Source organism: Salvelinus fontinalis, chromosome 23 (genome assembly GCF_029448725.1).
Source record: "Salvelinus fontinalis isolate EN_2023a chromosome 23, ASM2944872v1, whole genome shotgun sequence".
Lineage (NCBI taxonomy): Eukaryota > Metazoa > Chordata > Actinopteri > Salmoniformes > Salmonidae > Salvelinus > Salvelinus fontinalis.
In genome coordinates this window covers 22,234,058-22,259,485 of record NC_074687.1, presented here as the reverse complement: position 1 = coordinate 22,259,485, position 25,428 = coordinate 22,234,058, and the positions used below count along the sequence as shown (strand labels likewise).

The 25,428-nt window shown below is 42.2% G+C and overlaps 1 protein-coding gene and 1 pseudogene across 1 annotated transcript in view; both read right to left on the bottom strand.

Moving 5' to 3' along the window:
- LOC129821033 (probable G-protein coupled receptor 156) overlaps positions 1-24,957 on the bottom strand; it is a 30,689-nt gene extending 5,732 nt beyond the window's left edge. The window contains exons 1-7 of the mRNA XM_055878246.1: positions 24,509-24,957; positions 12,369-12,521; positions 2,819-2,946; positions 2,545-2,680; positions 2,188-2,298; positions 1,780-2,001; positions 1,409-1,645 (exon numbers count right to left, since the gene is read on the bottom strand). Coding sequence (XP_055734221.1) covers positions 1,409-1,645; positions 1,780-2,001; positions 2,188-2,298; positions 2,545-2,680; positions 2,819-2,946; positions 12,369-12,485 — 951 coding nt within the window. The 5' untranslated portion in view covers positions 12,486-12,521; positions 24,509-24,957. The remainder of the gene's footprint in view (positions 1-1,408; positions 1,646-1,779; positions 2,002-2,187; positions 2,299-2,544; positions 2,681-2,818; positions 2,947-12,368; positions 12,522-24,508) is intronic.
- On the bottom strand, positions 2,967-6,906 carry LOC129821034 (E3 ubiquitin-protein ligase TRIM39-like; annotated as a pseudogene).
- Positions 24,958-25,428: the final 471 nt, after the last annotated feature.

The following is a 25,428-nucleotide window of genomic DNA, read 5'->3' as shown; positions in this document are numbered from 1 at the left end:
ACAAAAGTACCTATTTGGACATAAATGATGGACATTATCGAACAAATCAAACATTTATTGTGGAACTGCGATTCCTAGGAGTGCATTCTGATGAAGATCATCAAAGGTAAGTGAATATTTATAATGTTATTTCTGACTTCTGTTGACTGCACAATATGGCGGATATCTTTTTGTCTTGATTGGGCACTCAGCGCCGACCTCAGATTATTGCATGGTTTGCTTTTTCCGTAAAGCTTTTTTGAAATCTGACACAACGGTTGCATTAAGGAGAAGTGGATCTAACATTCCAAGTACTACACTTGTATCTTTGATCAACGTTTATTATGAGTATTTCTGGAAATTGATGTGGCTCTCTGCAAAATCACCAGATGTTTTTGGAACTACTTAACATAACGCGCCAATGTATACTGAGGTTTTTGGATATAAATATGAACTTTATCGAACAAAACATAAATGTATTGTGTAACATGAAGTCCTATGAGTGTCATCTGATGAAGATCATCAAAGGTTAGTGATTCATTTTATCTCTATTTCTGCTTTTTTGTGACTCCTGTCTTTGGCTGTAAAAATGGCTGTGTTTTTCTGTGATTTGTCGGTGACCTAACATAATCGTTTGTTGGTGCTTTCGCTGTAAAGCCTTTTTGAAATCGGACACTGTGGTGGGATTAACAACAAGATTACCTTTAAAATGGTATAAGATACTTGTATGTTTGAGGTATTTTAATTATGAGATTTCTGTTGTTTGAATTTGGCGCCCTGCACTTTCACTTGCTGTTGTCATATCGATCCCGTTAAGCCATAAGAAGATTTATACGACCCCGACAGATGAAAATGTACATGATTTTCTTACTTAGTCCTTTTCAATTATCAACAAAATAGGCAAAAAAAACATGCCTAATACATGGCTGGCTACTACTGCCTGCATTTATTCCAGACACAGATTTAGATGAAGATAGGCTAATTCCCTTGCCCCATGTACTGTTTATCTTTACAGAGGAGCAAAACTTCTCCCCTGACACTTATGCCACAACATTTGTACAATCAAAAAAACAATCTACACTTGTCATTTTATTTTCTAATGATCTGTCGCTCTGTAAACATGTCTGGTCCAGAATAAATAATAATAGCAAGAAAGCATTGGGCTTGTTATATGGCTTGTTCTATTCCAATTGTTGTAGCAGGCTCAACCGGTATTTTACTGACAGGAAAACTAGGCAATAGTTGTTTAGAGCAGACAGCCTCTCACACTGTTTTAGTGAAAGAGAAATGCATGCTGGCAGCTGAAAATAACTTTATTTCCGATCACAGATAATTAGATATTCGGAATATTCTCCATATCCGTTACAATACTCGTTTTGTCAGCGTACTCGGCAGACCCCTAGTGATGTGCGCTAACTGTCTTTCTCACCTGAGGTACAAAAAGCATACAGTTGGTGGCGAGGGTACAGATGAAGATGGCTCCAGCCACCATACTATAGACCACGTTGGGCCATGCCTGCAGGAACCGCGACACCGGGACCGCCACCGCCGTGGACAGGGTGACCAGGCTGACCGCGGTCATGATGGTGGGGGACTGGTTGACCGGAGGGAGGCTGACGTTGCTGGTGAGACCAGCCAGGTAGGTCCCATACAGGAGCAGGCCACCCTGGAGAGACCGCAACACAACCACATAATGTTCATGACATGTTTACCATGACAAACCAACACAAACTCAGGGGAAACAGCAACTATTTGTTCTCTTATGTTTATCTGAGTATTTCTCCCAGTTGTATGCTTTACCTTCATCACGACGAGGAGGATATGCCACAGGTCTGAGTAGAGAGAGGAACAAGAGTCCAGCTGAGACAGAGAGTAGGACATGTCCCTCTCCACCACCTTGACCACAGCCCCAATGGACCGTGCACATTTGACCGGGTCGGTTAGACTCCAGGCGGTGAGAACCAGCAGGTCCACCAGAATCAACAGAGATACCAAGCCCATCAACTGGATGTCTCTGATGATCTGAAACACACAGAGTTCATTAATACACCATGCAGCACATACACTCTATGACACACAGATCCTTTAATACAAGCCTTTACCCTCCACCCTCTAAACACACGCACACAAAGGAGGAGTGACATGAGTTACAACACCACAACACACACTTCGACCAGAGAGACAGAGTGAGAGGAGCAGCCTGCTTACCACTCTCTTGTCAGGAACACGTTGGGTGAATACTCTGTAGAGCCGCCATGTTTTCCCCAGGATGGGCACAAATACCAGAGTGCTGCCAAGACACAACGTCCAGATCCGGGCCTAGGATACAACACAGTAACACCCCATAATATCACACAATATGGCATCATCAGAACAATGTGTATGTCTGTGTGTGCATGTGTATGTGTGTGTCTGTGTGTGTCTGTGTGATACTTCAGCTCCACTATAAGCGTTGTGTTGCTTTGCCATCAGCATCGCGTCAATGTGACATTCTACCCGCTACACAGAGCGTGTTGTTTTGAGAGTGGAGAGGAAGAGTGTAGCAGGGTAGTGGGTGTGTCTTACCTGGAGTATTGCTCTCGCTCCTGCCCCTTGTAGGTGGATGCGTTCCTCAAAAGCAAATAGGAAGCCACTGCTGTAGGTGAGGATACTTCCACACAGAGTCAGTACATTAAGGTTAGGACTGGACATCTTCACTATCCTGAGACAGAGAGAGAGAAACACACACACATCAACAAAATAAAGGTAAAACTGTTCAAGCCTGTCTATCGATTTGAGCAAGTGCATATCCTTTTAAACGTGTGTTTGTGTATATGTGTGTATGTGTGTGTGCATGTACCTGTTGTTCTTGAAGCGCAGGGTGAAGAGCAGGAAGCAGAAAGCCAGCAAGATGCCACAGGAGAGCATGGTCCAGACAACTGCACAGAGCACTGGCGAGAGAGACCGCCTCTGCAGCTCCCTTCCCATCTACAGTAGATTTCAATCACATTTCAATTAGGAGTTTGTCGCGAATAAGAAACATGAGTAATTACCAAAACTTTTGGTATGTGTGTGTTTGTGTATGTTTTTAATGTGTTAAAAGTATTATATGTGTTTTGGCTGCTATTATTTGCTTTCTGGAATGATTGGAGTATGCCCAAAACCTTCAACCTGTATAGTGTTTATTTTGATCACCTAAAACATTTATTGCATAGAACTTTGCAAGCCTAATGCACAGAAAACAGACTACTTTCAATATATATTTTTAAAATCCACTACACATTACATAAGGTCAAGAAAATATATCATACTGCAAAAGCTTCTATAACAAATAAAACTGACACAACACTCAGGCCTTTTCTCATTTGGACAAAAGTCCATCCTCCACCCTCCCTCCTCTCTCCTCCGTGACCTGGAAACCAAGTGGTTGGCGAGGTTGGGTAGGTTACTTTCTAAATGTAATCCGTTACAGTTACCTGTCCAAAACTGTAATCAGTAACATAACTTTTGGATTACCCAAACTTAGTAATGTCATCTGATTACATTCAGTTACTTTTAGATTACTTTCCCCTTAAGAGGCATTAGAAGAAGACAAAAATCTATCTTACCAATTGAACGACATCTATTGCAGGATAAATCAATGTTAAAGTTTACATAGCTGACCATATATGGATGTTACATTTTACTTTATGGGTTGGTTATGTAGGCTTCTTCTAACCCATCGCTTTTTACGACATATAATACTGCGATTAAATGTTATCTTTACATTAATAAATATAATTTATGTCCAAAATTGGATGTATCAACTACAGATTGCCCCTTTAAGTCTATCAAAAGTGTGCGAGTTTGAGCATGTGTCCATTAGGCCTATGGATTATACTTTTTTTATCAGCATGAATTAGATTAAGCAATTAGATCAGCCACTTTTATTCCATAGGCTTGGATCTGCACTATGCAGCTGTTGCAAGAGCGCATTTTTCACTGTCTGTCCACTGGTTTCAAAAACAATGATTGATAGGTAGCTTAAAATTCTTGAATTTAACCATTAATGCCAAACGAGAGAGCAGCAGTGTGATTCACATCAATGCACTATGTAGATATGATATCCATATTGCTGTAGGCTACACCTCTGCTGTCATCCTTACCTCCAAGCGTTTAATCAAGTTGGTTCATCTTTGGATGCCGACAGCAGTTGCACCATTGGAAGACATAGCTTGGACTGTAGCCTACAAAAGCCTATTCCTGCACTTTGTTTGCGATCCATCAAACACATTTGGTGTGTCATCATAGTGGTCTCTGACTTGTGGTCAGACTCACTCAGGTGGAACGAACTTAAACTTGCGACTTTTTTCAATTATGATTTGAATGTCATTGAGAAAACAGAGAAGTGTCAAATATGTTTTGCCGCAAACATCCTTTCGGAATTTAAAAGTAATCCCCGAAGTAATCATCTAGTTTTTCAAAAGTATCTGTAATTTCATTACAATATTTTTGCTGGTAACATAACGCATTATGGTTACCGTTTTTTTGTAATCCCTTACATGTAACGGATTACATGTAATCTGTTACTCCCCAACCCTGGTGGCTGAGTGGACGAGGAGAGTGTCAATTCGTTAGTAGGCAAATGAAAGACAGTCTCCTCGATTGGCTCCTTTTTGTGAGGAAGTGTATTCTACCGGAGCCATTTGCGGAAGAGTTTTGAAATCTGCCACTCCCCCTTTGAACCAGCTATTGTTTCCTTGAAGGAGAACAGCATGCAAACATTTAAAAATGATATGCTACTTATCCTCTTATCTATAAAATGTCTTGCAGAACAAGAAACATTGTTTTTACCTCCAAGCTACATTTGTTTTTACATTTCACTTAATGCATTTATTTTGGGATTCCACCCTGTGAACATCATTTGCTTGATGATGAGCGATTTCATGCAAGCTCATTTTTGTCCACTTTCCTTCTCCTCGCCGCGTCTCCTTCATTACCTTTGACATTTTTTAAAAAGAGGCAGAGGAGAGAGGACAGAGGACAGAGAAGATATGACAGAGGAGAGAGGAGAGAGGACAGAGGAGAGAGTACAGACGGTGCAGGAGTTGCGCAAATGCACATGAGAAAAGGCCTCAGTGTCCTCTTCTAAGTAGAGGTGGAAGTTTAAGGTGAGGAAATGAGGTCACTGACGGGTGAGATCACCAATGGCGCTGACCCCACCGTTATTCTTTCAGGGGTTGAAGTATGGACAGAGTCTCTCTGCGAAGATGTAACTGTGAATGAGTAGATATGAGACCTGGACTCCACATCATGCCCCCCTTCCCAGTCGACATACTCCCCCACCCTCTGGTGCTTCTCGACCAGTGGCAGGGGGACAGGAGGGTCTGCAGAGCCCAGTACTTAGTCCTGTTCCTCAGGCCGACTGTCCAGTAGCCACGCTCAGGGTTTAGGCTATTTCCTCCTTCTTGTTGACAGACTCTCTCCCCACTCCTATGTCCCACTTGGTCTTACCCTTCACCTGCACCTTGTAGTAGAACCTCACTGAGGAGAAGCCCTCCTTCCTCGGGACACTGAGACAAGGGTAAAACCTCTCAGGGTTGTCAGGGAGGTTCAGCGCTGTTTTGCCGTGGGCCACTTGTTTACCGTTGTCAGAGGAAGAGTTTGGGGTAGCTGAATCAGGGTCAAGGGTCACATCCACGGCACACTGCTTAATTCTTGTAAGTTCTGTGTCACACAATCTTTTTACTTCATTCTTCAGTGACTTCTCAAACGGGGACCAAGCACTACTAACAGCTCTCCTAACTGTTCTTACGTACACAACACATTGACCACTGATCTCAGACCAGTTCTTGGTGAGAGGAGGAGTGCACAGGGATGGGAAGCTATGGATGAGGTGAAGGTGGTTCTCAGTGTGTGAGAGCTGCTCCAGCTCAGTGTCTCTCCTTCAGCCTGCCTCTGTGCTGCTTTCTGCTCCTCCCCAATCACCTCAATGAGCTCAGCCTGGCTTCTCTGAATGGAGCGCACCAGAGCAGTAAAGACCTCCAAGCTCTCCCTAATATCTCTCTCTGCATTTATTCTGCCTGATTGTACTGTGTCTTTGATGTCCTTCACTTTCTGCTGTCGACCTTGAATCATCTGCTGCATGACATCTTCCATGTTCGCTAGATGAAGCCTCCTTTTCTTCTCCAATGGGACAGTGTTGTGTTTCTTGTCTTTTCTCAGTGCATACCTGACACATGTACGTCTGGTTACTTCTACAGAACAGCTCAAGAAGCTTCTGCTGCCTCTTACACACTCTGTCCTCCATGTTCATCACAGGCTTGATCAGGTTGTGTTTCTTGAAGGTGGTCAGTACGTAGTGAGGTTCCAAGTGAATCTCCCAGTAAGAGGCCCGACACTCCAGGCAGGACTTCAAGGCCTTGCCTTTCCTCCCAGTGCAGATGTCACAGGGTACTTCTCCGCATTGGGCAGCTTGTGGTTGGGCATGGTTCAGCGGTTGGTCCTGGGTAAAAAGTAGCAGTCGCACTCGTTTCAACTGACCTCCTGAACTTATTGGCCATTTCAGATATGAAAGTATTGACTTTGAGATCAGGTCTTCTGCTGAATTTCTAATTACACATGGGACACTGACACGGGCTGGTGGTATGCCAGTACCCATGTATGCAGTCCTTGTTGTGTCCACATGGGGTTGGGCTGGTGACCACGTATAGACAGATGGGGCACAGGAACTGTTCCTGAGACAGCAGGCTGCTGGTGGAAGCCATGTCTGGGTCTGGGAAGAGATCCAACAAAAAACTACATGGGACTTTATGAAATCTCTTGGCTCTTGACACCAGAATTTTTTACTGTAATTTTTTCTCTAGTGTACGGTTGTAGACAACCACATTACGCAGTTATGCCCAACTAGCTTTCGCAATACATGTAAACAGTAGTACTAACGTATCATTATGGTTTTATATTTTATTCAGAAATATGGTGTTTAGGAACAAATACTTATTAAGAAATAAAAACAAGAAAGGGCACTGTGAAGACATTCCCACTTGTTCAATCTGTCAATCAGCATAACACAGTGAAGTGTAATGTAATACAGAAACTCAATTGAACTGTATTTATCCCCTTCACAATATTTATAACTGGGCTGTGACAGGTGTTGAAACTTGAATAAACAGCAACATAACTAAGGCCCTGTGTTCTGAGCAATCACGTGACATAGCAAGTTTTATCCTGCATTTAAAAGCGTTATCCATAAATGAGAATTCCAATAAATATTTAAGCAGTTCTCTGAGGATGGTGCTGGACCATCTGATATAAAAAGAAATGGGGACAGTTTGATGAAAAATCTTAGAACATAGGTTAAAATCCAGGCATGTCACATGATTGTGCAAGACACAAGGCCCTAAACATAACATACAACAGACGCAATGCAGCACAAATTAAATAACCTGCAAAAAAAGGCCATGCCTATGCATGTGACTTTCCCCACAGACTCATTAGGGTGATTTCTCCCCTTCTCAGCTGTCTATCACAACATCCCGGTTTCCACCAATCAGAGTGCCCAAATGCACATTTGGACTGTGACCCCTCCCACTCCAGGTCAGAGTGGCCATCGCTGTCGGCAGATGAAGACGCAAGTTCCCAAGGGCCGGTATTTATTTGCCCTCCAAAGAAAGGTCGGTGGACCAAGATTCAGAGGTCAGATTAAGAAGGAAGAGGTGGTGTTTGCTCGATTGTGCTTAGGACATTTTTTTGTTTGTTTGTACCTTTACTCCTTTTTCCTCCCCAATTTCGTGATATCCAATTGGTAGTTACAGTCTTGTCCCATCGTTGCAACTCCCCTACGGACTCATAAGAGGTGAAGGTCGAGAGCCCTGCGTCATCCGAAACACGACTCTGCAACGCCACACTGCTTCTTGACACGCCAATGTGTCAGAGGAAACACCGTCCAGCTGGCGACCAGAGTCAGCTTGCATGTGCCCGCCCGGCCACAAGGAGTCGCTAGAGCGTGATGGGACAAGGAAATCCCGGCCGGCCAAACCCTCTCCTAACCCGGACGATGCTGAGCCAATTGTGTTTAGCCTCATGGGTCTCCTGGTCACGGCCGGCTGTGACACAGCCTGGGATCAAACCCGGAGCTGTAGTGACGCCTCAAGCATTGTGATGCAATGCCTTAAACAGCTGCACCACTCGGGAGGCCCCACTTAGGACATTGTACATTGAACTCGTTATTACATCTGGTTGGCAAGCATGTGAACGGTTTGTGTCTGGACTGTATTGTCGATGAAACGATGGAGCATGTGCTGTTATATTGTTGTAAGTATGTTGAAGAGAGGGAAAGATTGAAGTGTATGGTCATTGAGGTTGGGGGGGTGGAAGGGATTTGGGGGATGGGGGAGCGTTTATTAGAAGTTAGTAGGGCTCTTTTTTATTGTCTCAGAAGTACTGAGTTTGGTAGGAGGATTTAGACATGTTGTAAACCGTGATTGCCCACACACTCCAGCACAGTAGGGGGCAGCATGCACCTTCAACGTTGGTTTGCGGACCACCATTATGTCATAGAAGACATAGAAGAAAATGCAAGTTTGGCTGCCGACCAAGTTGTCAGTGTGTTTACTAGGAAGATTTGCGTGCATCCATTAAAACCACAAGTACATTCCTTCATATGTATCACAAAGACCACTTCTATGTGTTTGTGTGTGCTGGTGTGTGGTGGTGAACAAGAGCCAATAAAACTCTAGATATGGACATATCTGCCTGTAACGAGTCAGAATCTTAACAAACAGAAATAATTACTAGCGGGTGAGGGCATTCACAGCTGACTGCTCAGACAAGCTCCAGCTAGCTGTTTTACAAACTTCCACTCACCTCTGTGTGTGTATTCAGAAGGTGCAGCCGTGTCAAAGTCAGTATATTTTGTACTCACTCTTGTAGAGTGATCTGTGAGGGAATTTTGCTATGCCTAAGCATAAAGTTCTCCAGTCTCACTTTAGAGTGCCATTTACCATGGCTTGTCCCTGTGTCTTACTGCTAAGCTGTACTGCAGCTTCTCTCAAAGGTAAAGTACATGGATGAATTAACCCTTAACATGACTGTCAGCTGAACCATGTATCTTTATGGTTGCCATTTATCCAATACCTTCACACTTTCTGTTCATATTATGTAGGAGTTCATAACGCTGTTTTTGTTGTAGCCACAGAAGATTTACTGAGGATTTGACCAAATAACAAAGATATCGAAAAGCAGTGTGCCCATTTCAGATCATTTTATTCATGCAAAGATGATTAAATGTAATATTTTCACACACTATTTTTCAGATACAGATGCATATATTGGGGCAGGATTAGTAAGAAGCTACATGTTCAGTTTGTCATCATTCAATCGTAAAAGACCTCACAATATACTCCAGCAAATGTGATTCCAGATTTCTGAGCAAGATACAATCTATATACAGTATATACACTGAACAAACTATATTAACGCAACATGTGAATTGTTGGTCCCATATTTCATGGGCTGAAAGAAAAGATCCCAGAAATGTTCCATACGCATAAAATGCTTATTTTTCTCAAATTTTGTGCACTAAATTTTACATCCCTGTTAGTGAGCATTTCTACTTTGCCAAGATGATCCATCCACCTGACAGATGTGGCATATTAAGAAGTTCATTAAACAGTATGATCATTACACAGGTGCACCTTGTGTTGGGGACAATAAAAGGCCACTCTAAAATGTGCAGTTTTGTCACACAACACAATGCCACAGATGTCTCATGTTTTGAGGGAGCGTGCAATTGGCATGCTAACTGCAGGAATGTCCACCAGAGCTTCCTCCAAGCGTCCTCCATCGTTGTTTTAGAGGATTTGGCAGTAAGTACAACCGGGGTTGGATGGATATATGTTGGCTGGGTGAGGTTGTGAAATCTCAATCAGATTGTCTCCCGGAGAGATGATCAATGGTGCTGACATTTTATCAATGCCACAAAACCCAAGGTTGAAGTATGGATAAAGTTTGTCAGTGAAGGTACAACCAGTAAACAAGTAGATACGAGACTTGGTATGAGCATCGTACAAGGAGACCTCACCCTCTTCATAGTCCACATTGACCCCTATCGTCTGGGGCTTCTTACTCAGGGAGAGGGGGGTAGAGTCTGTGATGCAGGCCTGGTAGACATTCCCTTTTCCCAGCTGGACAGTCCAGAGTCCATTCTCAGGCTTTGCTGCGATAACCTTTCTGTTGATGGACACTCTGGCCACTCCTTCACTCCAGAGAGTATTTCCCTTCACCCTCACCTCGTAGTAGAATCTCCCTGAGGAGAAGGCCTCCTTTCCCAAGACGCTGGAAATGTAGAAAAACATTTATGGGTTGCCAGGGAGGTTTTGTCTTCTACCAGCATGTCTTGCTTGTTTCGCATCTCCAGAGAGGAGAAGATTTGGGTGGGCAGTATCAAGGTTCAGACTTACATCTACTGACCACTGCTGTATCATCTTCAGCTCAGCATCACATAACCTCTTCACTTCCTTGTTCAGTGTCTCTTCAAACTGAGAGCCAGCCGTCCTCGCGGCGTTCCTCACAGTTCCGATATACTCAACACTCGGAATCCTGATCTCTGACCAGTCCTTGGTGGTTCTTTTTGCTCAGGGATGGGAAGCTCTGGAGCAGGTGAAAGTAGTCCCTGGTGTGTGAGAGATGCTCTAACTTAGAGCGTCACTGCTTTAGCTCAGTGATTTCCGTCTCCAGCTCTTTAACGAGCCCTTCAGCCTGCCTCTCAGCTGCTTTCTGCTTCTCCTCAAATCGCCTCAATAAGCTCAGCCTGGCTACTCTCAATAGAGCACATTAATTCTGTAAAGACCTGCAAGCTTTCCTTTATCTCTTTCTCTGCATTTATTTTGTTGGACTGTGCTGTTCCTTTAATCTCCTTAACGTTCTGCAGTCGACCCTGAAGTATTTGCTTCACATCAACATCAATCTTTTCCAGCTGAGCTTTCATGTCCCTGCTTTCGTCCACTAGAGAGACGATGTTGTGGGCATTGTGGTCAGTCTCTGTGCAGAACTGACACACATATGTCTGGTCAGTCTTACAAAACTGCTCCAGAGGTCTATCATGCCTCTTACACAATCGTTCTTCAAGATTCCCCACAGGGTTGATCAGCTTGTGTTTCTTTAAAGCTGGGACATTCTTATGAGTCTCCAGGTGAGTCTCACAGTATGAAGCCTGACAATTTAACAAGACTTCATGGCCTTGACCTTCCCTCCAATGCAGAAGTCGCAGTTCACTTCTCCACCGCCAGGTTTGGCCGCCGCTTGCTCCAAGTGGTTGGTGTCATTCCCTTGACCTGGTGCCCAGAAGCGATCAACCAGTTCAGAAATGAAAGTATTGACGTTTAGCTCAGGTCTTTTGGGGAATGTGTGCTTACACAGTGGACACTGGCACATGACATTGGTTCTCCAGTATTCGTTGATACAAGCCATGCAGAAGTTGTGATCACATGGGGTTGTGACTGGATTCTTGAAAACATTCAGACAGACAGAGCAATAGAACTGATCTTCAGACAGTACAGTGCTAAATGATGCCATGCCTGCGAACAAACAGAAAGTGAAATCAACTTTCCTGAATGAGTCAGCAATCTGTATTATTTTAGCATTTACAAAGTATGTACACTTACTGTATGTATTTCCTTCTCACTTATTTTATTTATTAAATAAACAATAAAGCAGGAATTTTAAACACAGAGCAAACAAGAGTAGCTGTGATACATAAGAACATGAGAAGATTTGTTCTTTCTCTTCCCACTGGGCACACACTGGTTGGGTTGAACCAACGTGGAAGAGACGTTGAGTGGAAGTCAGTGCCCAGTGGGTTCTTACCTGAGACGATGGGTGTTGTTGACTGATCTTTGTTTTGCTCTTGAATCCTGATGACTCCAAGTGCAGGAGACTTAGTGCTCAAAGAAATGTATAAGGAGAAAGTGTGTTCGGGTCCTCAACATTCAGCTCTGCTGTTAAGTTTCATTTCAGCACCAGGCTCCTCCTGACACCACATTGAAATACATTGAGCTTCTCTTAAAAGAGCAGATTACTTTTTATATGGGTGAACTCTCTACATAATTGTATTACAACAGTGAAAAAAGTATGTCATAAAAATATCACAATGTTCACATGATATGTTATTAGTTTAGCTCATTAAATTGAAAAGAGATAATTTAGAAGGGTGTAACACCAACCTTACACCTGACCCTCCCACTGGGCACGGATGTCAATTCAACGTCTATTCCACGTTGACACAACGTAATTTTATTGAAACAACGTGGAAACAACATTGATTCAACCACTGTGTGCCCAGTGGGCTGACACTTTGGGCAATGGGCACAGAGGTCAATACAAAAACAAGTGTTTGTGTGTGTGCATGTGTGTGTGCATGTGCGTGTGTTTACCGTGCTGAGGGTACATAGTCTCTGCAGTATCTCCAGGCCCTTCTGTGTATTGACTCCAGGGTGGATGAGGCAGAGTCTGGAGTCACAGAAAGAGCTGCAGTTCCTCTCTGATTCCATGGCTGGACCCAGTCTGTCAGCCCTCACACACACATCCTGAGGAACAACACATAGCTGTCATTAACTGTTTCAACACACTACAATACTACATACAGACACTTACACGTAAACTGAGAGGAGAGATACAAACATATATTTAATACCATTCTTAAATGTGTTTAATAACACACAAACTCCTATGCTCTCTTCCCAGTCTCCCACCAGGGTAGAAATATTGAGTTTCACAATACAGGAGTGCAGAAGTAATGCTAGATTTAAAAAACTATACCCAAGTCTCCTGCTACTATTTATTTTTATTTAGATTTATTTTATTTTGTTTATTTCGATTTTTAATCCAAGGCCCCCGTCCCTGCAGGAGGCCTTTTGCCTTTTGTTAGGCCGTCATAGTAAATAAGAATTTGTCTTAACTGACTTGCCTCGTTAAATAAAAGTTAAATAAATACATAAATAAACGAACTCAGCACACTGCGCAATGCTCACCACAGGGTGGAGCCATTACAAAAGTCCCAATCCCATCTAACAGGACAGGAATGGTGTTAGCAGTGGCCAGTCACACTGCTCATGGGAAGTGTAGTGTAATCTAAGGGGAAACACACTGACAGTGAACTTTGAAACACTAGATTCATAAAGGAGTGTGCGGTAGGTAGGCAGAATGGAGTGTGAGGAAGGTAGCCTAGCGGTTAAGGGCATTGGGCCAGTAACTGAAAGGTCGCTGGTTGAATCCCTGAGCCGACTAGATGAAAAATCTGCCTCTGCCCCTTGAGCAAGGCACTTAACCGTAATTGCTCCTGTAAGTCGCTCTGGATAAGAGCGTCTGCTAAATTACTAAAATGTAAATGTTAAATTAATGTGACAGTAAAAATTACACAGCTTTGTGAATAAGGGTAGATTGGACACAAGACAATTACCACAGAAACTTCAGGAAAGCTACTGGGAAAGGCAATGCTTAGAAGGCCACAGCGAGGTCTGACCAAACCCGACTAAGAGCACAGGATTTGGCCAATTGGAGAGGAAGATTGCATGCTTCTGCTTGTCCTCAGTCTCTACAAAACAACACAGCGCTGAATGACATAATATATGACCACACTTCAGAGAGAAGCATTTAGATGTATGTGAGAGTGTATTTATTGTGCACTAGTTTCACTGTAATATCATACTCATACTGTTCTACGTGACTTACCCGGACACCACAGATGTTATTGAGCTTGACAGGTAACTTACAATGCAAGACAGTGGTCCTGCATATAAGTGAGTGGTCTGGTCCTTGACAAATAAACAACAAATACATCCATAAACCAGAACATGCAGCAGCTAGAAGAACCATAGGATTATCTTAGGCGTTTTATGAGGTTACACCTGGGTTACACTGACATGTCGCTGATATAATTATGCACAATGGAACATGACATCATACAATGTTTCGATCTGTCTGCTACAGTACCTCTTTAACAATCACACTGACTCATGGGCCACATGTCGTTTGTGTACATCTATCTGTATGTTTATAGTTTATAGTTGTGTGTATGTGCATATATGCGTGAGTGTGTGTGTATCTGTCTGTACCTGGGTCTAGATGAATGTGTTTATGTGTGTCCTAACTGACAATTGTGTGTGTGTGCTTTATGTGTCACTGTCTGTGTGCTGACTAAGACATCCCCAGGGCAGTGACTGTCTCTCAGTATCGATAGAGTCGCAAGCTGATGACAGGGTAGGCTATTCTCACTATACTGTGTGACTTACATTGTTTTACTCACAGGTCTAGTGCAGTCAAAAAATGAGATTTTCCTTTGTTTTATATACACTCAGTTGCCAGTTTTTTAGATACACCCATCTAGTACCGGGTCAGATCCCCTTGTAGACTTGAAGGGATGCACCTGGTCAGGAACAATGTTTAGAGATGCTGTGGCGTTCAAATGTTGCTCAATTGGTATCAAGGGACCTAACGTATGACAGGAAAGCATTCCCCACACCAGTACACCAACGCCACCAGCCTGTACCGTTGACACCAGGTAGGATGGGACCATGGACTCATGCTGCTTATGCCAAATTCTGCCTGCTATCAGCATGACGCAACAGGAAAAGGGATTTGTCGGACCAGGCAATGTTTTTCCACTCCTCAATTGTCCAGTGTTGGTGATCGCGTGCCCACTGGAGCCGCTTCTTCTTGTTTTGAGCTGATAGGAGTGGAACCCGGTGTGGTCGTCTGCTGCAATAGCCCATTTGTGGCAAGGACTGACAAATTGTGCATTCCGAGATGCCTTTCTGCACACCACTGTTGTACTGCGCTGTTATATGCCTGTTTGTGGCCGCCTGTTAGCTTGCACCATTCTTGCTATTCTCCTTCTAACTCTCTCATCAACGAGTTGTTTTCACCCACAGGACTGCCGCTGACTGGATGTTTTTTGTTTGTGGCACCAATTTTGGTAAATCCTAGAGACTGTTGTGCGTGAAAAGCCCAGGAGGCTGGCCGTTTCTGAGATAATGGAACCGGCGCGCCTGGCACCGACGATCATACCAAGTGTAAAGCCGAGTAGGTCACTCGTTTTGACTATTCTAATGTTCAATCAAAGAGTAATAATGCCTCAACGCCTGTCTGCCTTTTTATACAGCAAGCTGTAAGGATCGACGCTGGAGACGAGAAGTAAGTACAGGGAGTGAACATTTACTGGGAAAACGGACATCAAATCAAAACAAGAACAGCGTCTGGACGGGGAATATAATGACAATAATGCTGACACGGGGGATCCAACTGAGGAACAGACAGATATAGAAGGGCAATCAACAAAGTAATGGAGTCCCGGTGAGTCCAATATTGAGCAGCTGTGCGTAATGACGTTGACAGGTGTGCGTAATGAAGGGCAGCCTGGCACCCTCAAGGGCCAGAGAGGGGGAGCGGGAGCAGGCGTGATAGTACCACACCCTATAGGGACACCACCTGGCATACCACCTGGGCAAGCCTGATGGGCCGGCCGAGGCATGGGCACTGGACAAGCTAGCTGAGGCGTAGAAGCCCGACAAACCGGCAGAGACGTGGGAGCCTGGCTAACCAGCTGAGGCATGGGAGCCTGACGATCCGGGTGAGGCATGAAAGTCTGACGATCCCACTAAGGTGTGGGAGCATGATGGGCCGGGTGAAGCATGACGTGGGGTGGGCGTCTGCTGATCCAACTGAGGCAAGAGGACCTCTCGAGCCAGCTAAGGTGGGAAGCCCGACGAGCTAGCTGAGGCACCCTCGGTTCCATCGGCAACGGCACCCGGAGCTAAAGTCACCAACAAAACAAAAAACAAAAACCTCCCTGATGCTTCGTATAGTGGTGTCAGCATTCTGTATAGTGGTGTCAGCATTCTCAGCTTCTACCCCCAAGCCATAAGACTGCTAAATAGATAACAAAATGGCTACACAGACTATCTGAGTTGACCCTTGTAATACATTTTTGCACTGTCTCTATGCACACTCAGAGGGCTGTACACACTCAAGCACACTGACACTCCAACACACACACAAACACTCACTCCATCATTTCCTCACACACATAATATGCACATACATTTATACTGACACTACACACATGCACGCTCACTCACATACAATCATCATATACGCTGCTGCTACTATGTTTATTATATATCCTGATGCCTAGTCACCTTTCCCCTATACATATCTACCTCTATCACTCCAGTATCCCTGACCATTGTAAATACTGAAACTGACTGACTCTGTATATAGTATGCTTACGTACTTTCTCATATTCTTATAATGTTATGTTTTTGTTCTACCTTGTTATTTTTAGTATTACATTGTTATTGATTACTACATGGTTGGGTTTTGAGTTTACAAGAAAGGCATTTCGCTGTACTTGTGCATGTGACATTAAAAGCGTGAAACTAGGCCTCTTACTCAAACCCTTGTTATTTTTTTGTCTTATGTTGCACCTACCCCACATTCTCCAGGAAAATTGTTATCATGTTACTGAATGTATCCAGAGTATTTTCAGATTGCGATATCAACAAATGTGGCAAAAAGTACAGTAAATGTAAAATGCACATAAAATCAACAGTGTAACGTTTGGATTCGGTCGTGTGTCAGGTGAACCGTTGTGTTCTAACCTTTAGTTTTAAAAAGAATCACATAATCTCCAAACTGTTCCCTTTAATTGCTTCCATGGTTATGCATACTGTATGCTTTCCATATTTCTTCTGTAAGAAACATTTCAATTTATCCCTATCCGTATAGGCCAATTCCGGAGTATAGGGGTTACTAGACCAATACGAAACCTCTCTGCCAAAAACAGCTAGTTTTCAGTTCCCCCCACTCAGACCACTCCCAGACAGTACTAGCAAAATTCTTGATTGAGAAATTGCTCTTTGCGAAGAAGCTATTTTTGTACATTTTTGACCATTTTAATTCTAAACAATCACAATAAGGTACTTAATTGTTACTCCGAAATTATTTGATACTGAGATTTTTTAAAAGTGGCTGCATTGGATCTTTAATCAGAGGTCTAGTGCCAGGATTGTTTTTCAATCTCAGTGGGTAAATAAGTTATTGACTAAAACAAGGATCATCAGAATGTACATGCTTCCTCTCTGGGCAACAACCCTCAACAACTACCAGTTAAAAGACACAAGTTACTATAATGCCACCAAAGCCTGTAAGCATACAAACAACCATGCCGTATATCAGACAGCATATGGTATAAGTCGTAATTAGGCCGATTAAGATGACATGAATTGTAGTTGTCTTGTCCAATGAACAATGACTTCTTCCGTTTCTTTTCTGGGGGTCTGGGAAATGCCTGTAGTTTCCTTCCTCGTATCCTTTCATCATTTTCCCAGTTTAGATCACAGCTTTGGGATTTCCTGCAGACACAACCGGGCCAAAGAGGCTTTCCACCGGTTTTTCAAAATCCTCTCCATCAGTTTCAACCATGTTGAAAAGTGTGGCACCTTGACAAGGTCAACAAAGGTCAGTTAACACCTAACACGGAGTTCAGCATGAGCAATGCACATGAAACCCGATTCCAGCCCCGGCTGCAAGGTGACGGACATGTTTTGACAGTACACTGCATAATGGTTATAAGGTGTGTCTCTGTCTACATTTGTCCTGGACTCGGGCGGAGAAGACAACTTTACTGTAAGAGCTTATAGTTAGCCTCGTGACAACTTCACTAGTCACCTCACTCGGCTACATCCATTATGTTCACCTGTTAGATGATGTGCTATCATAATCAGTCAGAGATCAATGGCCAGTAGGACTGTCAGTGATAGGTGGCTATGTTTCTACTATTGTCCACCTTTTCAATAGAGAAATTATGTTTCATCCATTTATTGTCCATGTCAGTTTGCCTGACCCAATCCCCTCTCTCCATTTAAGATCAGGGGGGTGGCGCGGGAGCAATGGGTGAACTGCATGCGATTAGCACAGCTGGACAAAGCCCGGCCAGTGTTCAGCAGGGGCAATATTGAAACATTCCACCTCACGCTGTAATCCATTTAGCAATTTATTCTAAAGATGATCAAGCGTAAGAATGCAGTTATTGGCATTGCTTGCCCTTGCCAACGTGGAGAAAATGTATAGATTCGATTTTTGTTTAGGTTTTCTGCTTTCCCTCTTCGAAAAACACATTTCTTCTAATAAAATCATCCTACTTTGGTTTTTGCACCTTCTCTACATGATGTGGGCTTAGATCATAGCTGGTGCAGAGTTAGTATATCTTGTCTCTGCTTGTAGATATTGAAAGTGTTAACTTCATCCCCGGTCTCCCATACACATAAACATTAAATAAATTCCAGAATGTGTTTTACTTTAAACTGATTTAAAATAAGCATGTTTTCAAACAAACTACTTTGTCTTATAATCCTCTGATAAAAAATATTTGAGAAAATAAAATGAGTGAAAAATATTAAAATCTCAAATAAAAACAATTAAATGTTCAATGCAGCCATTTTTATCTCAATATAAAATAATTTCTGGGTAACAATTAAGTACCTTACTGTGATTGTTTTCAATTAAAATGGTAAAAAAGAAACAAAAATAGCTTCTTAATAAAGAGCAATTTTGCAAGCAAAAATGTTGGCAGAACTCTCTGGGAGTGGTCTGAGTTGGGAGGGGGAAAATGAAAAATAGCTGTTATTGGCAGAGAGGTTTGGAACTCTCTTATTGGTCTATTAACTAATTTACCGCCTGGTGATGTCACCAAAACAGGCTGAAATTAAAGGCAGTCTTTTCAAACAGCTCTTACATGCTGATCGAACCATCTCCGCGCATGAATCTGCCATTGTGCGCATGTTGATTTTGTTTATCCCCACCAGACGCGTTCATGACTCACAGGATAAAATACCAAAACCAACTATATTAATTTGGGGACAGGTCGAAACACACATGAAGCATTCTTGGACATTTAGCTAGCTTGCTGTTGCTAGCTAATTTGTCCTGTGAGATAAATATGATAAACTTGATGAATCTCTCCTCAATCATCTTTCTTTCTTCTTTTTCTCTTCTGTGGATTTTATATGGTGGTTGGCAACCAACTTTAAGGTGCATTACCGCCACTGACTGGAATGGAGCGTGGACCTCGCTCAGCTTTCACATCGTTTAATCACCCACGTGGGTATATGCTTGTAAAAATCAATGAGTAGAAGGAAGGATGAGACTTTCAGTAAGTCAAGCATCTAAAATAGAACCAAGTTCTATTTTAGCGCCTGGCTGTCGTAAGGATCGACGCTGGAGACGAGAAGCAGGTACAGGGAGTGAACATTTAATAACCACGGACAGGAACAGAATACAGACAGCGTCTGGACAGGGGAAACGGAAACGACAATAATGATGACACGGGGATGAAACAGAGGAAACAGACAGATAGGGAAGGCAATCAAAACGTCCAGGTGAGTCCAATGTGCGCTGAGGCGCGTAATTATGGTGACAGGTGTGTGTAAGAAAGGTAGCCTGAGAGGGAGAGTGAGAGCAGGTGTGACAGTAAGCCTCCCCCCCTCCCCCCCTGGGCGAGCCTGACGGGCCGACCGAGGCATGGGAGCCTGGCGAGCGGGCTGAGGCATGGGAGCCCGACGAGCCGGCTGAGGTGTGAGAGCCTGATGGGTCGGCTGAGGCATGACGTGGGATGGGAGCCCGATAAGCCGGCTGAGGCGTAGGAGCCCGACGAGCTGGCTGAGGCATGACGTGGGATGGGAGCCTGCCGACCCAACCTGGACAAGGAAACCTCTCGAGCCAGCTAAGGCGTGGAAGCCCGACGAGCCAACTGAGACACCCCCGGTTCCATTGGCGACAGCACCCAGACCCAACGTCACCAACAAAACAAAAAACAAAAAACAAAAACCTCCCTGATGCTTCGTATAGTGGTGTCAGCATTCTGTAAGGATCGACGCTGGAGACGAGAAGCAGGTACAGGGAGTGAACATTTAATCACCACGGACAGGAACAGAATACAGACAGCGTCTGGACAGGGGAAACGGAAACGACAATAATGCTGACATGGGGATGAAACAGAGGTAACAGACAGATAGGGAAGGCAATCAAAACGTGAAGGAGTCCAGCTGAGTCCAATGAGCGCTGAAGTGCGTAATGATGGTGGCAGGTGTGCGTAATGAAAGGCAGCCTGGCACACTCAAGCACCTGAGAGGGAGAGCGGGAGCAGGCGTAACAGCTATGCAGACCTCGCGAGCAGTTCGGATGAAAATATTGAATAATATGTACAGTACCAGTCAAAGGTTAGGACACACCTACTCATTCATGGGTTTTTCTTTATTTTTACTATTTTCTACATTGTAAAATAATAGTGAAGACTTTAAAACTATGAAATAACACATATGAAATCATGTAGTAACCAAAAAAATTATAATTATATTTGAGATTCTTCAAAGTAGACACCCTTTGCCTTAATGACAGCTTTGCACAGTCATGGCAATCTCTCAATCAGCTTCATGAGGAATGCTTTTCAAACAGTCTTGAAGGAGTTCCCACATGTGCTGAGCACTTGTTGGCTCCTTTTCCTTTACTCTGCGGTCCAACTCATCTCAAACCATCTCAATTTGGTTGAGGTCAGGTGATTGTGGAAGCCAGGTCATCTGATGCAGCACGCCATCACTCTCTTTCTTGGTCAAATAGCCCTTACACAGCCTGGAGGTGTGTTTTGGGTCATTGTCCTGTTGAAAAACAAAAGATAGTCCAATATAGCGCAAACCAGATGGGATGGCATATCGCTGCAGAATGCTGTGGTAGCCATGCTGGTTAAGTGTGCCTTGAATAAATAAATCACTGACAGTGTCACCAGCAAAGCACCCCCACACCACCTCGCTTCACGGTGGGAACCACACATTCGGAAATCAACTGTTCACCTACTCTGCATCTCACAAAGACACGGGGGTGTGAACCAGAAATCTGAAATGTGGACTCATCAGACGAAACGACAGATTTCCACCAGTCTAATGTCCATTGCTCTTGTTTCTTGGCCAAAGCAAGTATTTTCTTATTATTGGTGTCCTTTAGTAGTGTTTTCTTTGCAGCAATTCAACCATGAAGGTCTCCTCTGAACAGTTGACGTTGAGATGTGTCTGTTACTTGAACTCTGTGAAGAATTTCTTTGGATTGCAATTTTCTGAGGCTGGTAACTTTAATTAACGTATCCTGTGCTGCCATCCTGTTAGAAGGTAACAGATAATTTTATTACAATGGTTAAAATGGATTTTCATTGTGTTCCATGGTGTTATTCGCCCCCCTAGAGGAGCTTTCTGGTACTTAGAAAGACTGTACGCAAACAGGAAGTAGAGAATTCGTTCTGCACGCATAGAAGCAGCTAAAAACAACGCTGTCTTTCGGTGTAGTTATTTCTTGTCACGCTTGGAAAATATTTGTTTGAAAGTTCGATTCAAGCATTTAGCTAGTGATGATAATCGTGTTATTGATAGAGTTGCTTACATATCAATGTTGGTTGGTTGCATTTAGTCACACAAATTGCAATGCCTTTCATGTGTGCCGTCAGCTGTATTACTTAGCTCGTGGGTCATGCAAACGAATTATAAAATATACAATACTGTAGTTTTGTTACTGTTTCTAATGTAATATGCTTTGTTATTCTACAGAGATGGTTGTACATTATTAGAGTAATTAAAGGAGTTAGCCAATTACCATATGAGTAACAATTAGCTATATGGTTTAGCATCATGCCAGATGCATGGTACCGTAGCACGTGCTTTGTATTCATGCAACTTGAAATGTATTATGTACAGCTACAGTATGTCGGTCTGAATTGAATACTAAAGTATATTCTTTTCTGTATTTTGCAGTTTCACAACATAAACGTTTTTAATATATTCATTCAAGAAAAGTCACGCCTTGGGAGTTTTATTGAAGACTTAGTTGTTAGCTATCTGTCTAGTTTTGCATGGGAATGCAATTCAAGGGCAGAATATATCCTCTGCAGCAGATAATTGTATAATTGTATAATTTTTGTTTTTATTAAGCTAAATCAGAGTCCATATCATTTGGCTAAAAATAAAACAGAATATCAGAGTCTCTCAGATTAAAATTAATAGTTGTTTATTTTAAAATAAAATATTTTAACTCACTCCAAAATCTTCTAACATAACAATCCCAAAATAAATGTTCAAGAGTTTCTGGGTCACAACCACAAAATACACATTTATTATCAAAAGCTATTTTGAATCTGTTTATAATAAAGGTCTTCACAGGGTAGATTCTATGAATGAGTTTGTATGATACTTCTTTCACCTTATTAGATATACAATATTTGCTAGACAACAACGAGACTTTGTTCCAGTTCCCTTGTCCTAGGGCTGCATTCCAATACATTTTAGCAGAGGGAAAAGTAACATCTTGACATAGTTTTCTTATATACATGTTATTACATATAGAGTTTAAAATGTCAATTCCTTCTAGCTGTATTGAGGCTACAAAATCCTCAACAGTTGCACTTGGAGTATTGTTATATTCTCCTAAAAGAAGAATAGCACCTTTAGGGACAGCTCTAACAACTATTTGATACTCCTCAGGAGAGAATGTAACATTGTGTGTTCTCCTAAATTCTGGATAATCATATAGTTGTCCATCATTATTCAATAATTGTTTAACCGAGATAATGCTGTTGTCAAACCAGTTCCGGAAAAAAATACTTGTTTTTATATTTATGCCTTTATTATTCCAAATTGTATATCTATGTGGAGAAAAATTATGTTTGTACATGAGGTTCCAAGTTAGAAGCACTTATTTATGAAAGTCAGCAAGCTTAATAGAGATCTTACCCACATCAAAGTTGCATTTAAGTAAGAATTCTAGACCCCAAAACTGTTGGAATATTAAATGAGGGATTATATTCCAAATGCAATCCTTATTTCTTAAATAGTATTGTAGCCATTTGATCTTAAAGATTATATTAGAGGTTTTAAAATCCAGAGCATTCAACCCTCCCTCACTTTGGGTGCTACATATTACCGCTTTTATTAAATAATGAGGTTTGGTATCAACCATTTTAGTTATTGACAGTGGAACATCCAAGGCAAGGGAGATATAAACTAATCTGGACAGACCTTTAGATTTTGACAAAAGTACATGTAGAGATAAAGAAAGATCTCTTAATAACCAGGAGTTAAATCTCTTTCCAATTTTCTCTGCAATAGGAGAGAAATTTAAATTGTCCCTTTCTTTCGGATCTTTGCGTACATTAATACCAAGATATGTGATCACATCTTTTACAGGGATATTACATACTGAGTTTAAGTCACATTCCCTAATATACAGAGATAAACCAGACACATGTGAAAAGGCATTAATACACTCAATAGCTTTCCTGACTTCATTATGATCTTTCAAAAAAAATTGAACATTTTATCTCTTTATCTAGTATCTGATTACCCCTAAAACTATCCTTATTTATATGAAGTGCCATAACTTGTGTAACCAATAAAAATAAGAAAGGAGAAATTGGGCATCCTTCTTTAATTTTACGTCTAATGTGAAGTTCCATGGGATAATTTAACAGAGCTGTTAATATTATTGTAAAGTGTCTTAATTACACTTTGAAAATATTGACCAAAACCCCAAAAATTGAAGAGTCTCAAAAAGAAAATAATGTTCAACTCTATCAAAAGCCTTGTAAAAGTCTACAAATAAAATAAATCTATCTTTCATAATGTGCTCATTGTAGTCTATAAGTCCAGTACTAGTAGAATATTATTACATATATGTCTGCCCTTCATAAAACCAGACTGGGTATCATCAATGATTTGGTCAAGACCTTTAAACCTTTCTGCAAAGATGGATGCAAGTAGCTTTCCATCATTGTTCATTAATGTGATTGGTCTCCAATTTTCTACCATAGGATCTTTGTTTGGTTTGGCGATTACAGAAATGAGTCCTTGTGTCATAAAAACAGGCAGGACCCCTAAATCAATTTCCTCCTTAAAAACATTAAATATAAATTCAACAATATCCTCCTGAAAATATTTATAGAATTCACTAATAAGGCCATCATTCCCTGGATATGTGTTCTCTTTTAACTTGCTGATACATTTTTTTATTTAATGAATATAAATTAATTAATCTAGTAGGACAGGCATTACTGGAATTGCACAGTATTATTCCAACCGAATCGAGTGGAAATACATACAGAACAAAGGAAATCACGTTTTTGACTGCACTGGGCCTTTAATTTTAAAAAAACGTGCAGGGTTCAAATCCTAATTTTCGATCTCAAAAGTCTACCACCAGCTCAATGAATGGCATACTTTCCTGCACTGGTTTATCATATATGTTATCATGAAAATCTCATTTAAAATCACATTCCATTTCAAAAGCTATGATTCTAACGCACATCTTCAAACGTTATTTGATAAAAAAATAGACACATCGGGTGGGTATTTTTGCAATAGCACAATCACACAGATTAGCAACTAATTTCGGTGTTATGGTCTATGATTCCTCCTCTCGATAATAAAGGATCAATCGTATTAAGAGAGAGAAGCGAGTAAACAGAGAGATAACGTAGACGAACCTGGCGGAGTAGCTAACTTCCCGGTAATAATGTCAGTATGGTGCGTAGAGTGTCCCGGCGCCTCGCCGCTGTCCTCGCTCCATCGCTGGCGTCTCACGAAGTAAAACAAACTGTCCCGTGAAGTTTAGCTCCGAGAACTCCACTGCGACCCATTGTGAAACACTCCCAAGAATCCAATTCGAAGACTTGTTTGATAATCCTTTTTATGACAAATGAGAACTCTCCTAAATCCTATGCCAAAATATGCCCTGGTGTCAGTGAGAACAAGTACATTCAGAATTGCAAGAAGTTTTCATGAGCAGGGGGAAGTGAGATATTGAGGGAGGGAGTGTGTGTCGCTGTAATTAGTGGGTAGCGCGGAAGCTGTAGCCAACTCGCGGGCACATATTGTTTGCAAATAAAGAACATGGGAGTGCAGGGGTTATTTGACAATGCGGTTTCACCCAACACACTACCATTTGTTTCTTTTTGACAGAGTTCCCCAGCCGAGAAACCAACTCAAGGATATAGAAATTGCCTGTGTCGCCTCCCAGTGGGCAACAACTAGTTACATCAGCGTTGTTTCCGCGTCATTTAAACAACAACTATATTTCTATTGACATTGAATCAACGTGGGAAACTGATTGGATTTGCAAAAAGTCATCAACGTAATTGTTAATTTAGTATTTTTTTCACCTAGCTTTTAACCTTCCTGTTAATCTAATGACATGGTGACACGTTGAATTCACGTCAGTTGACATCTCAACCAAATGTTACTCAAAACCGTTGAAGTGAAGTGGCCTATTAACATGAACAAACCCCAGGCGAAGAGTCCCCCACAACACCCAAGGTCCCGGCGGCCACGGCCAGACAGTTCTGCGGCGCCTAGGGCGATGCGTCTAGGGGAGGGATATCCTCTGGGCCCCGAAGGACGGGATAGT